The sequence below is a fragment of the Bemisia tabaci genome, chromosome 8 (genome assembly GCF_918797505.1).
Source record: "Bemisia tabaci chromosome 8, PGI_BMITA_v3".
In the NCBI taxonomy this organism is placed as follows: Eukaryota; Metazoa; Arthropoda; class Insecta; order Hemiptera; family Aleyrodidae; genus Bemisia; species Bemisia tabaci.
This window is the reverse complement of record NC_092800.1, coordinates 20,976,390-20,991,965: the sequence shown is the minus strand read 5'-3', so window position 1 is coordinate 20,991,965 and position 15,576 is coordinate 20,976,390. Positions and strand designations below refer to the sequence as shown.

The following is a 15,576-nucleotide window of genomic DNA, read 5'->3' as shown; positions in this document are numbered from 1 at the left end:
CGTAATATTGTATGTTGTTTTACTATTCCTGTGATCGTGATTGAAAATTTGTAAGTGCTGCTTTTATTATTATTATTTATTTTTATTTTTAAAAGTTATGTTTAATATTTTTTTTAAGTGTACCTAAGTATAATTACATATATTAAGTAATTATTGATTTTTTTTTTTTTTTTTTTTTTTTTTGTGGTTTTTTTTTATCAATGTATTTTTTCCCCTGGTGATTTAGATGGCTACGTCATTTTTCCTTGGCCCGGCAGATTGAGGGATTTTTTTATTTGGCAGTTAAAGCATCACTTAACTTTAATTAGTCAGTCATTAGAATATTTTTCTATAAGTTATCCCGATCAAAGAGCAGTTTACAAAAAATACAATAATTAGTTCTTCAAAAAATGCGTAAATTTTTCAGGAAAAGGCAACACGTGCACGTAGCTCCAGGCACACAAAAAGGTATCGCCTTATGCGCCAATGTCATTGAAGAAAAAACAGTTTCAAATGAGAATAGAGAATCTGCTTGTTACTGCGATTGTTGATATGAATTTATGATAGGGAATTATTGTACAGGAATTTTTAGCGTGAGGTGACGGAACATAAAAACGCCTTCAATAAACTGAATAGGCACACCGAGCTCCGCGGTCGCTAATAGTGCTATCACACACATAAATTAAGATTTTGTATTGTAAATCGTGTAGCTTTTATGTTGCCGTGCTTTGCGTAAGCCTACTCACGTTGACATTTTTCCTTCGATAAAAATGAATTTACTTGGAAAATTCTAAGTATTTTTCTTCAAATTTTTTGAACAATTTTGTTCGCAATTTAATGTAAGATATCTGAAAATACACACCTAAAATATCTGAAAATGTCAAAGAAAAATGTGCATAACTTACTTCCAGAATAAATTTCCGAACATAGGAAATTTGGCAACATTTCAAAGTTCAAGTGGTGTTTTTCCTCAGCATGACAGTATTGAGGCAAGTTTTCGTGAGTAGATTTGGTCGACGTTTTTAACTTACTGCCAACCTCCGTTACAACAGAACGAAATACCCTCCGGGCAACGGTGCGTTTACAACATTTGGTGTTCACGATAGCAACAATGTCGACCACATCCAAAATTCTCGACCCACCTTTCGAGGTGGGTTGAAAAGTGGATGAATGCAAACATTGACCAAAATTCATCAAGCAGCTACGTTTAGTCCTTGACAGCACCAAGACATTTTTCTCCTTTGGTTTGCACCCCTGCCGATCTGGTTGAAAAAGTCGACCAAATCCACTCGCGAAAATGGAGATGTTGCATGTGTGAGGAATTTGCGATTTGACTGTTGATTCATATGTAAAAGTTCGCAAGAAACACGGTGGTGCTACTGGTTTTCCCTAAAATCAACTCCCAAGCTCAAAAAAAGCTCTCAAGTAAAGGCCAAAATGGAGGAGATATCCCACCCTACCCTGAGAGTCCACCTCTACATCAAGGCAAACTCTCCATGCAAAGACAGGGAGCAAATTCATTAGCAGTGATGCCGTGTTTTCAGTTTTGGAGTCCCCAAATAAAGTGTCAGCCCTGTCAATGTAGTTGCTCCCTATCTTTCCATGGAGAGTTCGTCTTGATGTTGACGTGGACTCTCAGGGTAAGGTGGGATATCCCCTCCATTTTGGCCTCAACTTGAGAGCTTTTTATGAGCTTGGGAGTTGATTTCAGAGAAAACCAGTGGCACCATCGTGTTTCTCGCGAAGTTTTACAGAAGAATCATTAGTCAAACCACAAACTCCTCACACATGCAACATCTCCATTTCCTAATGCGCGGTCTAGATTGTATTATACGTCAATGGGTCAGAGAGCAGAAACTCACCAATGGTAGAAGCGGAAGCGAGGCCTCCAGTTGGGGGTGCGGAGGAGGGTCTGGAGGGCGCAGGCGAGGTTGACGAATCCGTAGCACATCAGGAAGAACATGGACAGGAGCGGCGCCAGGTAGTCCACGTTGCCGAGGAGGATCCCGCACTGGCAGATGAAGAGCGTGAACAGGAGGGCGCGCGTCGGCTCGCCCCGCGACGACGACTTGGCGAACGGAGCCAGGAACGGGATGATCTCGTCCTTCGCGATCGCCTGAAACCCAAACAAAGCAAAAGACAATGAGAGAAAGCACAAAAAGAAACCACGAAAGTAGAAACCGCGGAGTGATCAGAGGACCAGATGATGGGATACTTAGGCCCCGAAATGGCCATCGTCGTTTAAAAAGGGAAATAACCGGGAGATCAGGAAGAAAAGGCAAAAAAACAAAAATTGTCTAGGGAAACATCAAAAGACATTAGTCCCTAACTCCTCAAACATGGATGGACAAGGCCGGATTGAATGGCCAGATACACCTGCTTGCTAGAAGCGCGTATTGCGTATTTGCGTATTCTGCCGTGCTAAGGAAAACGCCGTATGAACAATATTTATTTTTGAGGACAGTTATGAATATTTTCTCTTGAAATTTTCAGATGATTTAGATCTGACTGCGAATGCAATAATCTAAAAACTTCGAGGACAAATATTCACAAATTTCTCTGGAAATTCGTATCAAAGGAAATTTGGCAACGCCTGAAGTTTCATACGGCGTTTTTCCTTAGCACGGCAGTATTGCACCATTTGGCAACGCTTCCATGATGCAACACTGCTCATTCAAACTCCGAGGTGCATTCATTTTACGTTACACACGATTGTAAATGCAACGAAGAACCCCATGAGAACTACCAACCATACATTGTGCTTGAGAAAGTCAGAGCGCCTGCAATTTTTGGGTATGCAACACGGCCATCCTAAGAACACGAATAGTTGTATCCAACGTAGCCATTGAAAAAGCACCGAGCGCCTTCAATTTTTCCCGCTAGGGATAAGGAAATGGGTCACTCGTGGCATTTATACGTCGTCGCTTAACAAATATATGACAATTTGAGTATTTAATCAAATTTAAAAAAAGAAATGAATAAATTAAGGATAAATTATAAATCAGATCAGTGAAAAGTGCCGTCATTCAGGGCAACTTCTCTTCCATAAAATTTTTTTAAGAATAAACTCATTCAGATCAACATTTTTGGAAATTTAGCTGGTAAAAATAATTTCTTGATGAAAATTGACGGATCTTACCTCTTACTCAGAATATTTTAATTGCAAGAGCTTTCTCTCTGAAGAGGAAAAGTGGCGAAAAACGCGAAAATGAGTGAAATGAATGAGAGACAACGTTCTTTTTAAAAAAAAAATCGAAAGTTTTCATCGTTGCCGCAGAGCAGAGAGCTATAGTTGAGCTGATATTAATAACAAATCTTTTCCTCCCGGGGATTATCTACTCCAGAGCGACGCGCGGGAGGACAGAGCGTTGTTGCCAAATGGACTTACGGACAAGGTAGTAAATTAAGTACCGGGATAAATATGTTTTCCTGAAAATTTTCACGAAAAACATCAGATGATAACAGTTTCCATATTTTCGCAAAAATTCAAATTAGAAAGAAATGACGTTTGACATGGCTATCAATTCGAAATTCCCGCCTGCCACACGCTAAAAAACCCAATTTGTGTAAAATTAGCGTACGGGTTTTTTTGTTTTTTGTTTTTGAACATTAGAAGAGGTAATCGAATATGCAGTGAGACACCTAGATTCCCGAGCAAGTTAGGACGTTTTGCGCATCAGATCAATTTTTGGAAGAGATACAGGAGGCTCCAAAAAATTTTGACTTGGAAATTATTACCATTTCAGATTTGAAGTTATATCCGATTGAGTAAAAAAAATTCAAATTGATTTCGATCGAGAACGACCGCGATCGGTGTTCGAAACTCACCTGTGAGTTTTAGGAGCCATGTGGCGCATCAAGCCCGATTTTTAGGCGCCATTGAAGATTTTTTAGGGGCCAAATTGACTTTTTGCCTATATATTATGGCGCATTTAGTGAAAAGTTAGACGCAAGATATTTTCGTAACAGAACTAGTAAGTAGCTGTAACTTGGGGAAGACAAAAGCACTAATAATGAAATCGTGAAAATTTAGAAAAAGCAAGCTTTCACTTGTAGTGCTGAGAATTCTGAGTTTTTTCAATTCAAGTAGATTTGTTTTTCTTTCTTATGTGTTTTCCTCGGAAAATCCAGATTTTTAGGGGACAATTTTTAGGGGCCACGTTGGCGCAGAGCTTTCATTTTTTAGGCGCCATGGCCGATTTTTTAGGCGCATTTGGCGCGTTGGCGCCAGTGAGTTTCGAACACTGATCGCGATCCCCCTCAATCTCCTGGTCGAGCATCTTTCCAATAATCACCGAAGTCGCCGAGTTTTTCCGCAGGAAACATTTTCAAATAAAGCGCCAAAATTGGCAACTCTGAACAGGAGCACTTCTTGAAATCGAGCTTCATCTCCCGTCTTTGTCAATATCGGATGCATCCAGGCGGAACGAAGAGAGACTGACGAAAATCGATGTCGCGCCATAAATATCGTCGCTCCTCTAACGTAAGGAAGGGCGTATCTCTATTTTCATATGAGCCCCCGGAAAATATGGCATTATATGGACAAGAGGGCTCACATAAAAATTGAGATACGATCTTACGATAGAAGAGGGACGATATAACGGGGAGCTTTTCGCTCATCTCGGTTACGATTTACTCTTCTCTTCATCCTCCGTCGAACAATCCTAATGAATTCGTCAACTCGTCTCCAACTGGACCACATTTTTTGAGGAGAAACTACTATTTCTGGCTCATTCCAGGGATAGCACATGTATTATTAGGTATATCCTTCGCAGATAGGTGATTTCATGGATGGGGAGGAAATAGTAGTTCCTTCTTGCAAAATGTAATCAAATTTTAGCTCGCGAGCATTCCCGACGACCTCGAGAAAAATACACCAGAAACTATCAAAAATATTTTTTGAACGAAAAATCCGGTCGAGGAAATTAATGAGTTACATTATAACCAAAAACTTACACTAAAGAAAAAAAAGAGAGAACAAAACAGAACAAAAAAAACCAAAATACCGATTTTGAGTTTCCTAAATCCTTCGAATGAACTGGAAATCACAAAATCGGTCGAGGAACACTGCCGAATCAAATTTTTCCCTTCAATTTCTACGATTTCCTCACGAAAGAACGTAACTGCATTTCAATAGTGTCAGATTTCTCCTCGCAAATTGCATTTGCGCCGAGAGAATTAGGGCATTTCCAAATGAAAATTTCACTGATTTTCCCTCTGATTTCATGCAAAAATCAGACCAATTTTCGACAAAAACTGCTCAAGACTGAAACTGACTCGTAAAAATTGAATTCTTTGAGTAAACTTTGCAGCCTTGGAATGAAGTTACGTTCCTTAATATGACGACAAATTATGAGTTCCGTAACAAGCGCAATTCGGGTGCGCCAGAATCCAAAGGCGCACATGCGCAAAAAAGACGGTCGAAATGCGCACATTTTCGAGGCCACTGAGAGTATAGTCCAAAAGCGCAATGACAGTGGACGGAGGTACCATCTAAAAGCGCACGGAAAGAAAAACTGGTTTTTTACGCAATGAAACACACAACAGCCCCATTTGGGCTGAGTCCAAAAGCGCACATTTTTGGTGTGCTTTTGGATTGTGCGCTTGGGATTGTGCGCTTTCGGACTGCAGCCTTCGCGTGGACCACTGGACCATCTCATACCCGAGCCGCGCGGGAAGGAGTTCCTTTTAATGAGAGTGGTAATATTCACTTTTCCCTTCATGAATACGGGATGCAACAGAGCGAGATGGAAAGACACAAAGGTTAAACAAATTATTACCTGCAACAAGCGTGGCGCACCAGTCAAACTTTGCAAGCCGGCACCGAGCGTCGAGAGGAACGACCCGACGAGGATGACCCATTCGTTCGGCCACGCGATGTTGGCCACCACCAAGCGTCCACCGATACTTTGACCGAATCTGAGCAGGAAAAACAAAACGAACGAATCAATATACGGAGAGTGCTTTAAAACTGCTTTATATGAGGTTTTCTCCTCTGTAGAGGGGACATTTTTATTCTAATAATAATATAATAATGTATAAATATATAATAATATAATAAAGTAAATAATATAATGGAAATAATATAAGAATGTATATATTGTAATTTTGTAGTACGAAGGTCAATAAATATTAACTTACAAAAAGAAAAAGAAAAAGAAAAGAAAGAAATTCCGATGCGCGACCAACACGGTACCTGGAAATGTTAAATTTTTAATGCAATTTCACCTCGCTAAATATCAGTTAGGTATAGTTAATATAGCTCAGAACTAAAGTTTCTTTTTTGAAGTTTTTTCTCTCCTATACTGCCATGCTGAAGAAAAACGCCGTATAAACGTTCGAGAGTTGAAAAATTCCTCCAATAAAATGTAAATTTTTCAGGAGATTTATGAATATCTTTTCTTGGAACTTTCAGATACTTTAGATCTGATTGAGAATAACATGCTCCGAAAAACTAGAGGAAAGATATTCACAGATTTCCCTGAGAGAAGGCATTTTATCAAAGAAAATTTGGCAACGTCTTAAGGCTTATGCGACGTTCCTCCTAAGCACGGCAGCATAAAAGTCCTGACATAAGATAAAGCTCGTTCAAGATGCAGCGCGTGGATAGCTAGCGCGCCTTCAATGAGTTGTGCAGGCAACCCGGACAATCGTTGGACACGAATAGTTGCATCCAAGCGCCGTTGTTGATTGTCATCTGAGTAGTGACCTCGCGTTCAAAAGGTATTTGAAATAACTGACGAATGGATATTCCTTATCGACTTCCAATATTTCAGAGAACGCAATGCTATCAACTTCATTTTATTAATTTATTTTTTTCTAAGTGTAATATATCATGCAAGAATCCCAGAGCAAAAGCTCGGTTGAGGGAGAGGTAAGATAATCCATTCATTGTACTTACTTGTCCCTGAGGAGAAGGCCGTCAACAGTGCCGGCGAAAAGGAGAACACATGACAGGTATACAGAGGAGGTGGTAAGGATGGCACATATTGTTCCAATCGGGATAGATTTTTGAGCGTCAGCAAGGTCCCCAGATCTGTTGGAGCCAGCCATTATACCTGCAAACCCACATTATGATTGAAAACATATTTAGATCCATCCACACTAACAATAAGATTTATCAAATACTATTATTTTGAGTGAAGTTATACAATTTCCAAAAACTTGATTACTTTCATAATTACAATAAAATATACTATATATTTTCCAATAGCTCCTTGTTTCCTTGTTTCAATAACAGGGTGTGTAGTTTTTTTTCCATTTTGGAAAATACTGATTTTTCCTGATTTTTGACTGCTACATCCTGATTTCATTAGTTTTCTAAATCCTGATCAAATCCTGATATTTTGCGGAGGAAAATCAAAATTTCTGCATTAGCGCATGCGAAAGCATAAAAAAATCCGATCGGACGGCCGACTTTTCTCGAATCCTGATGAAATCGGGATTGAATCCTGATTGATCTCAGTTCCTGGTAGAATCGGAAAAATCCTGATGCTAGACAGACACCCTGGATAAACTGATATTTGCTACTTTTCTTACAATAAACTCAATCACATATTCATAAATAGTGCACGGAATTTGTAAAATAATAATAAATGGAATATAAAATGAAATACTTCTCAAACAAAAACAAAATAATAAAAAGATGAGAAAAAAGGAAAACGCTGCAGTACGAGGAGTGGAATCGCTGGAGCGTACCGGTAACAGACGGGAAGAAGAGTCCAATTAGAAAAGTGAATGAAGTGGTTATGTCCGCAAAAACCAGAGGTAGCGGACTCCCTTTAGGCACAGATATTTCTTCCACGGCTTTGCTCCTTGCGATTGCGTCACCTTCCGTCAAAAACTTATCGAAAATATTCTCTGCAACACGTGAGCAAAATTATCAGAATGTGAGAACAAATGAAGAAAATATTTACTGATAGGTGCTAAAGACATTTTTATCAGGTCAATACGAAGAGGTTTTGCGGAAATGATCGATTATTACATATCATTCTCGCAGAATAGACAGAAAAACCTGTTAGGTTGGCGTGAAAAATGTGAGTTGAGAATTTGAATTCCTCAACGTTTCTTGATATTGCCTGCCGAATGTCGTCGCTCTTTTGACGTTATAGGGCAAACCTCTGTTTCCACATGAGCCCCAAAAAGCAAAGAGTTATACGAAGAACAGGGTCCACGTAGAAATTGAGATACGCCCTTGCATCAGAAGAGCGGCGATGTTTGAGCTTCGCTGAATGATATGTATCTCTTAAGAGAAAGCTCGTGTAATGACAATTATCTCCAAATGTAACTCTGAATCTCGGTATCTTCAATTAGCTAAATGTGTTGGTTCACCGATGGAAATCGGATGTATGTTTGCAATAACACAATTTCCTTGAACGTATCCCCATGAACTGAGGTGAATACTTTTTGCGTCTGCGAGGCGAAGTATTCAGCCAGGCAAGATTTTAGTTGTGAAAACGAAAGGTTAGAGTGTGTTACGCGTTTTCTTTGCGACAAAGACAATTTTCTTGTTGCATCAGTTGATTGTCCGGTTGTTCCATGGAGGGACTTGAAATACAGGTGGAATGATTGCAGTTTTTGAAAAAGTCGAGATATTAATGATTTCAATTAAGCTAGCCCTAAAATATATTGTGTGACAAATTCACTACTAAAATCCAATTTTCAAGCAGCAAGAAGTGAGTCAGAACTTCCTTCCCGCCACACAGCTCCATGTAAGTTTGAAACTTTATGCAGACGTTCCTTGAAAAAGCAAAAATCTCATGTGTCCTCCAAGCCCTTCAGTTGTACAAAAGTTGTAAAATTTGTAAAAAGTTCCAGTAATGACTGAAATTTTTGTACTTCATTTTGCGTTTTCTTTGCGCCAGATTTAACTTCCTTGTCACAGCAGTTAATTACTTGGAGCTGTTCAATTTAAAAAATTAACACATAAATGACCTTAAGCATCAGACAGCATCAGACTTAATAATCCAGACTTGGAATGTTAGAAGGGAGTGCTTACCAAAGAACACACCACTGGAGAGACCTTTTATCCCCCGAACAACTGTTAAATTGCTGGACAAAAAGTATGGGTCGCACACCGTTGTCCTATTCGTGTGACAGAAGTGTTTGTAGAGCGGGCCGCCGGGGTTCTTATTACAATCTGATATTTGTATATCTCGTAACAAGCGCTTCCCAAGGACGCATAAACTGAAAGAGGGGAAAAATATTAACAAGGTACAGATTTTAGTACGAGTAAAATCCTGGAAACAACCCAGTTTGACCTTCTTATTGTTAGCCACTTGGACACTGTTTAGGAAAAGAGAACCATAAGCAGTGTTCAAAACTCACAGGCGCCAACGCGCCAAATGCGCTTAAAAAATCGGCCATGGCGCCTAAAAAATGAAGGCTCTGCGCGCCAATACGTGGCCCGTAAAAATTGCCCCCTAAAAATCTGAATTTTCATATCAGGTGATTATTCGAAATTTTCAGCACTACAAGCGAAAGCTTTTTCTATTCTTTACGATTTCATCCTTTGTGCTTTTGTCTTCTTCAAGTTACAGCTACTAACTGGTTCTGTTAAACTGACAATGAAACTGGAATTGTGGTCTCTAATTGCAAAATGTAGTGCATAGTATTCATTTTATTAACACGATAAAGTGTGTTGAGAGGATGGACGGGGAAAGGCTTGCCAAGATTTGTATGGTAGGACGACCTCATAGCCAAACACTGGAAAAAAAAAAACACATTGGATCTAGAGTCCAGACTCTTGAAAACACTGACAAGAAAAAATATTCTTGATTCAATCGGATTTTTGCTTGAATTAAAACGAAATCCGCTTAAATTAAGAGGCTTGGTTCTTGATTTAAGTTAGATTCTGATTGAATCAAGAGTACTTTTTCTTGTCGATGTTTTTAAGAGTCTGGACTCTAGATCCAATGTGTTTTTTTTTTCCAGTGCATAGCCAAAGGCAACCCGGACTACCGCCCAAGAGATGGGCACAGAGCTGCCTTTCATCCCCGGAGTATTAAGTGATCTCTCTCATCGCCATCATATTTTACTAATTTAGAGGCTAGAGAAACAGGGTCACGGCGCTAGTCAGATGTTAGAAGAAGAAGAAGAAGAAGAAGAAGAAGAAGAAGAAGAAGAAGAAGAAGGAGAAGGAGAAGGAGAAGAAGAAGAAGAAGAAGAAGAAGAAGAAAGAAAAGTAGGGGAAGTAAGCGGTGACTTACTGTAGCTTATCATTGCCGTGGAAGTTGATGAAGATACCAGCGTAGACGGCGATGATGGAGAGGATGACGCAAGCGAGAGCCACGGACGCGAATTTGTTGACGAACTTGACCCCGACGAAGACGATGCTCCCCATGATGACCAGCAGGATGGAGCCGTAGACCCGGAAGTTGTTGTACATGATCTCCGGGTCCTTCGTGAAGTCCCCGAATATCGACAAACTCGGCGCCATGTACGTCTGAAAATAAATTCGGAATCTCGTAAAGAAACAGAAATAACCGAGCCAAATCTACCATGCTAATGAAAAACGTCGTATGAGCCTTTAGCCGTTGCAGCTTTCCCTTAATAAAACCCGAATCTCCTGAGAAAAAATCGAGTATTTTTTTTAATTTTTTCGGATAATTTTGTTCGAAATGATCTAAGATATCTGAGAATCGCACGGAAAAAGATGTATAACTTTCCTCAAAAATGCATGTTTTATCCGGAGAAATTTGGCAACCCTCGAATGTTCATACGGCGTTTTTCCTTAGCACGGCAGAAATGTGTTGGCTCACAAGAGAAACTTATGACTTAAAAAGAAAAACTGACTAAGGCCTTGTCTCCACGGGACGTTTTCATGGGATTTGTCCCAAGTTCGAATCGCAGGAATGAAACTTCTGGGATTTTTCCCAGTTACCGTCTCCACGGGACGGGGCTCATAAAGTCCTGCGACTAGTTTTCGCGGGAAGATAAATTGGTTAAAGTCGAGTATTTAACCGGGATTAAAATAATAATTGCACTCAATTGACAATTAGACACATTATTTTAACTAAACAAACATTAACAATGTAGTAATGAATAAAATATCGCACAATTCTTTTTCACTTCTTCTTCTTCTCTCAGTGGGTCCTAGGGGTACAAGTACCATACTTGGTACTGGGAAAAATATTGATTAACTCAATATTTTTCCCAACTTCGTAAGTGGGATTTTTCCCTGGGACAAATCTCGTGAAACGGCTCGTGGAGACAAGGCCTTATTCAAAGCAGTGACTTGAATTTGTCGTCAGGGGAATTTTTGTTGAATCAGGCGTCAAATTGTAAAAAAGGATAAATCGAGTGACAACACAGCTGAGTATAGGACAGGCACATTTTGAGCCTCCTTTTCTAACAGAGCGTATTTATGCTAAAGAAAGCTATGCGCATAGGGTTTGCGTGCAACATAGCATAATAATTTTAGCATAAATACGTTCAACTTTCCTCCCACATCTGAGCAAAACCTTATTCGGAACATAGAGCGGAGCATTGCGAGTTCACGCCTCGCGCCATCGCGCCTTCAATTTTGCAAACGCAACACGGACATCCATCGAGTTCGAATAGTTGTATCTCTGCGCCGTCATCAACACGCGTCCTATCCCATGCTCATTTTCCGAGCTGTATTGGCTCCGTTTGTCCTTTTTGTAGTGGTGCTTCGGTAACGCCTCAGGCGTTGTGCGTTATGCGTTACTCTCATGATTTTATATTATACAATTTTACATTACAATTACATACAATTTTATATTCTTGATTTGCATACAATTACTTCGAACATAAATAGAGCGCATTAAGCAGAAAGGAGCCAAGCCAAATCAGCTATTGTCAAATTTAATTTGGCAATTTAATTTTTTAATTAAACGGCTGTGCGTATTTTTTTTTTTGTGCAAATTTTAGTGAATTTTCTGTATAGTATGGAGCAAATTCCTAAAAAAAAATTCAAAAATACGCACAAATATTCTCTTGTAAAAAATTAAATCGTTCAGTTAAATTTAGCTTCGTTGTGGCTTGGTTCGTTTCTACTTGGCGCGGTCCATATAGTCCAATTATCCGTGGAAATAGTGCATTTCTCCGTAACGTCAAGATCACACATAAATGCAGGCAACCCTCTCACGCTTCGTTGCGTACACCTGAGCAAGCATTCAAGTTGGAGAATGACAACATACGCAGCGCGGAACTTTCCCGAAGGGATATCATTCCTAGAGAGCGAGTTGTAGTTGCAAGATTCTAGTAATGCAACTGTCTATTTCATACAGATACGGCTGAAAAAAGGAGAGCTCCTTGCGACTTGGCAGGGCTGAAAGCGATAACGTGGGTGACGCAAGTTGTAGACAATGTAAAATGGAAACTAAAGCGGAAACTTTTGAGGCTCGGTATGAAAGCTGGGAGGCGATAAGTTGACGTGAAGTCTACGGAACCGAAATAGTCGTCATAACCTCGCCTTCGGCATTCTCTGACAAACGGAAGGAGAGAATTCTACAGATAAGTTTGATAATTATATCTTCGCAGGTATCTTTAGAAGTGTGTAAGAAGTAAGTAATGTAACTAAACTTAGGTGCAAAGGACAACTCGGGTTAATTTCACTCAAATTTGGATCAGGTCTGAATAAATTCTACTGCACTGGAAAATGAAGAACGATCATTTACAGCTCATCCCAGAACTCACTTGTTTGCGTAGGAAAACTAATGGAATGTATGTTGTTCCATAAATAGTGGTTTCTATCCGACGAATGCGGTTCAATTCTGCCGTGCTAAGGAAAAACGCCGTATAAACATTTGAGAGTTGCCAAATTTCCCTCGATAAAACACGTATTTTTGACAACATTTATGCATATTTTTCCTTGAAATTTTCAGATATTTTAGATTAAATTGCGTACAAAATTGCCTGAAAATGTTCGAAAATGATATTTGCAATTTTCCCAGTAAATTCGGTTTTTATCGGAGGAAACGTGGCAAGGTCTGAAGGCTCATACGGCGTTTTTCCTAAGCACGGCAGAATTGGCAAGTTGATAACGAGAAAGTAAGGACAAAAGTCTCCTTTGCAACAATTCAAAATATTCCCTCGTTTCATGTTCTCGCAAAAATGGACCGTACAACATTTTCACATTAGATTCGCGCTGAGAACATACTTCAAGATCTTGTTCATAAAAAATTGAAGAGAACCGGACAAGTTCGTGATAGAATTAAATCTTGAAAGAAAAATTAAATAATACTCGATAACAAAGACGAAGTTATCAGCGCGAAACTTGAGTAGAGTTTAATAAAATTCACTGCACGGCAGGGAATGTTGAAAACACAAAACACAAGCTCTTACGATTCAAAGATATGAACGCACGATTTTTCTGGCCTACTTCGAAAAATGAAGGCAAAATTGAAATTTTCAATTTCCTTAACTTCCCTCGTATCACTTCAGCGTTCTCTTTTTCAGTCAAAAAGTACCACCGCTCGGGGCCTTTTTGCTGCGCATGGTCAGAGGTATAAATTTTCTAGGCCAGCTAGAGCATGGCTTAGGACCTCTCGCGTCATGATCACTATGAAGTTCGGCGAAGAAGGGCTCACGTTGTGATGCTATTCGCACAGTTTAAACCACTCAACTTTGAAAGTGACGCTGTAATTACGAGGAGTAGCTCGTTAACAGCCTCTGGTTCCACGAAACTTTGTTGCGACGAGCCCTCTGCTGACGCATGGCGCACTTCGTGCATCGATGAACGTTGCAGTTTCAGAGAAGAGACATGCTTTCGAGTCCAGCTCAAACAGTGACGAGGGGAGGATTATCCGGTTCAGCGGCGTGATATTTGAAATTCGCGGAATACTGCTGATTTAACCCATTTCAATCGATATAATCGCTCTGTTTTCCTATCGTCTTTTTTTCTATCACTTTGTCTATCAACACGGAAAAACATATATTACTGATTTAACAACCCCCGAATTCAATCAATATGATCGCTCTGTTTTCCTGTCGTCTTTTCTTCTATCACTTTGTCTATCAACACGGAAAAACATGATATTGCTGATTTAACAACCCCAAATTCAATCAATATGATCGCTCTGTTTTCCTGTCATCTTTTCGGTCTATCACTTTGTCTAATAACACAGAAAAAATGATATTGCTGACTTAACAACCACTCATTTGAATAAATATGATCGCCCTGTTTTCCTGTCGTCTTCTTTTTCTATCATTTTGTCTATCAACATAGAAAAAAAAATGATATTACTGATTTAACAATGTTGTGGTTAAAAAAAGTTTCCGACATGTTCAAATGTAGATTTTACAATAAAAAATGATAATTTAACTGAGAATTTATACACTTTAAAATGAGCAAAAATAACTCATTAGGTGCTCCTGTTAAATTCTTTTTATACCATGAGCAGGCACGATGGTCACTATCTTGTATGACACGTCTCATTTTTGAGTAAAATTCATATTTTACATTTAATTTAGACTTGTTGACAAAAATACACGGAATAGTCACTTTCCTTGCCTTGTTCAGTGAATTTTTTTCAAAAATGCACCCTCCCGCCTTTCAAATTTAGCCTCAGGACATATTTTTTAACAATTCAATTGTTAAATCAGCAATCAATTTTTTCCGTGTTTACATAGACAGAGTGGGTAATTGGGTATATAAAGATGAAATGACGGTTTTGGCGGCAATTTTTTTTTTGGTTGAGCAGTTTTGATCAAGAATGTTGATGATGATGATGTTGATGATGATGACGATGATGATAATAATAATGATAAGAACTTACCAGGACGATCTCGACGGCACCGATTATGTACATGGCGGCGGCGAGGGTGGTGCCCGTGTAGAAGAGCATCCCCACGGCCCCGCCACACTCGGGGCCCAGGGATCGGCCGATCATGAAATACGAGCCCCCCGCCGGCACCACCCCGTTCGTCGCGATGGCACTCATTGAAATCGCCGTTAACATAGTCTGAAACCAAACAAACAAAACAACCGATGAGAACTTGTTCTAAATAAACACGGAACAAATAGCCAAAATCAGTGCTCCCATTCTATTTCCGTCAGAAGTTCCAGGATTCCTTGTAAATTTTCAAATATTCTGGGAATATTCCGGAAAATTCAAAAGATCCGGAACATTTTGGTAATTATAAAAGTTCCAGGAATATCTATAAAGTTGGAAGTTGAGAAAATTTTTAGTCAACGTGATTTCATTAATTGTTCTTCTCTGTAAGCAGGGTATTCTGTATGAATTTCAAGTTGTAAAGTTGATTAAGTTCAGGAAAATCTCTAAAGTTCGAAGTTGAGAAAATCTTTAGACAACGTGATTTCATTAATTTTTCTTCTCTGTAAGCAGGGTATTCTGTATGAATTTCAAGTTGTAAAGTTGATTAAGTTCAGGAAAATCTCTAAAGTTCGAAGTTGAAAAAATCTTTAGACAACGTGATTTCATTAATTTTTCTTCTCTGTAAGCAGGGTATTCTGTATGAATTTCAAGTTGTAAAGTTGATTAAGTTCAGGAAATTTCTAAAGTTCGAAGTTGAAAAAATCTTTAGACAACGTGATTTCATTAATTTTTCTTCTCTGTAAGCAGGGTATTCTGTATGAATTTCACGTTGTAAAGTTGATTTGTTTCTCTTCAA

At 39.1% G+C, this 15,576-nt stretch overlaps 1 protein-coding gene across 7 annotated transcripts in view; it reads right to left on the bottom strand.

Annotated features, from left to right (window-relative positions):
* kcc (solute carrier family 12 member kcc) overlaps positions 1 to 15,576 on the bottom strand; it is a 149,143-nt gene that overhangs the window by 27,809 nt on the left and 105,758 nt on the right. For all 7 annotated transcript variants that reach the window (XM_019044787.2, XM_019044788.2, XM_019044782.2 and 4 more), the window contains 7 exons: positions 14,721 to 14,906; positions 10,188 to 10,423; positions 8,978 to 9,165; positions 7,678 to 7,839; positions 6,881 to 7,037; positions 5,760 to 5,898; positions 1,842 to 2,095 (listed from right to left, as the gene is read on the bottom strand). In XM_019044787.2, coding sequence (XP_018900332.2) covers positions 1,842 to 2,095; positions 5,760 to 5,898; positions 6,881 to 7,037; positions 7,678 to 7,839; positions 8,978 to 9,165; positions 10,188 to 10,423; positions 14,721 to 14,906 — 1,322 coding nt within the window. The remainder of the gene's footprint in view (positions 1 to 1,841; positions 2,096 to 5,759; positions 5,899 to 6,880; positions 7,038 to 7,677; positions 7,840 to 8,977; positions 9,166 to 10,187; positions 10,424 to 14,720; positions 14,907 to 15,576) is intronic.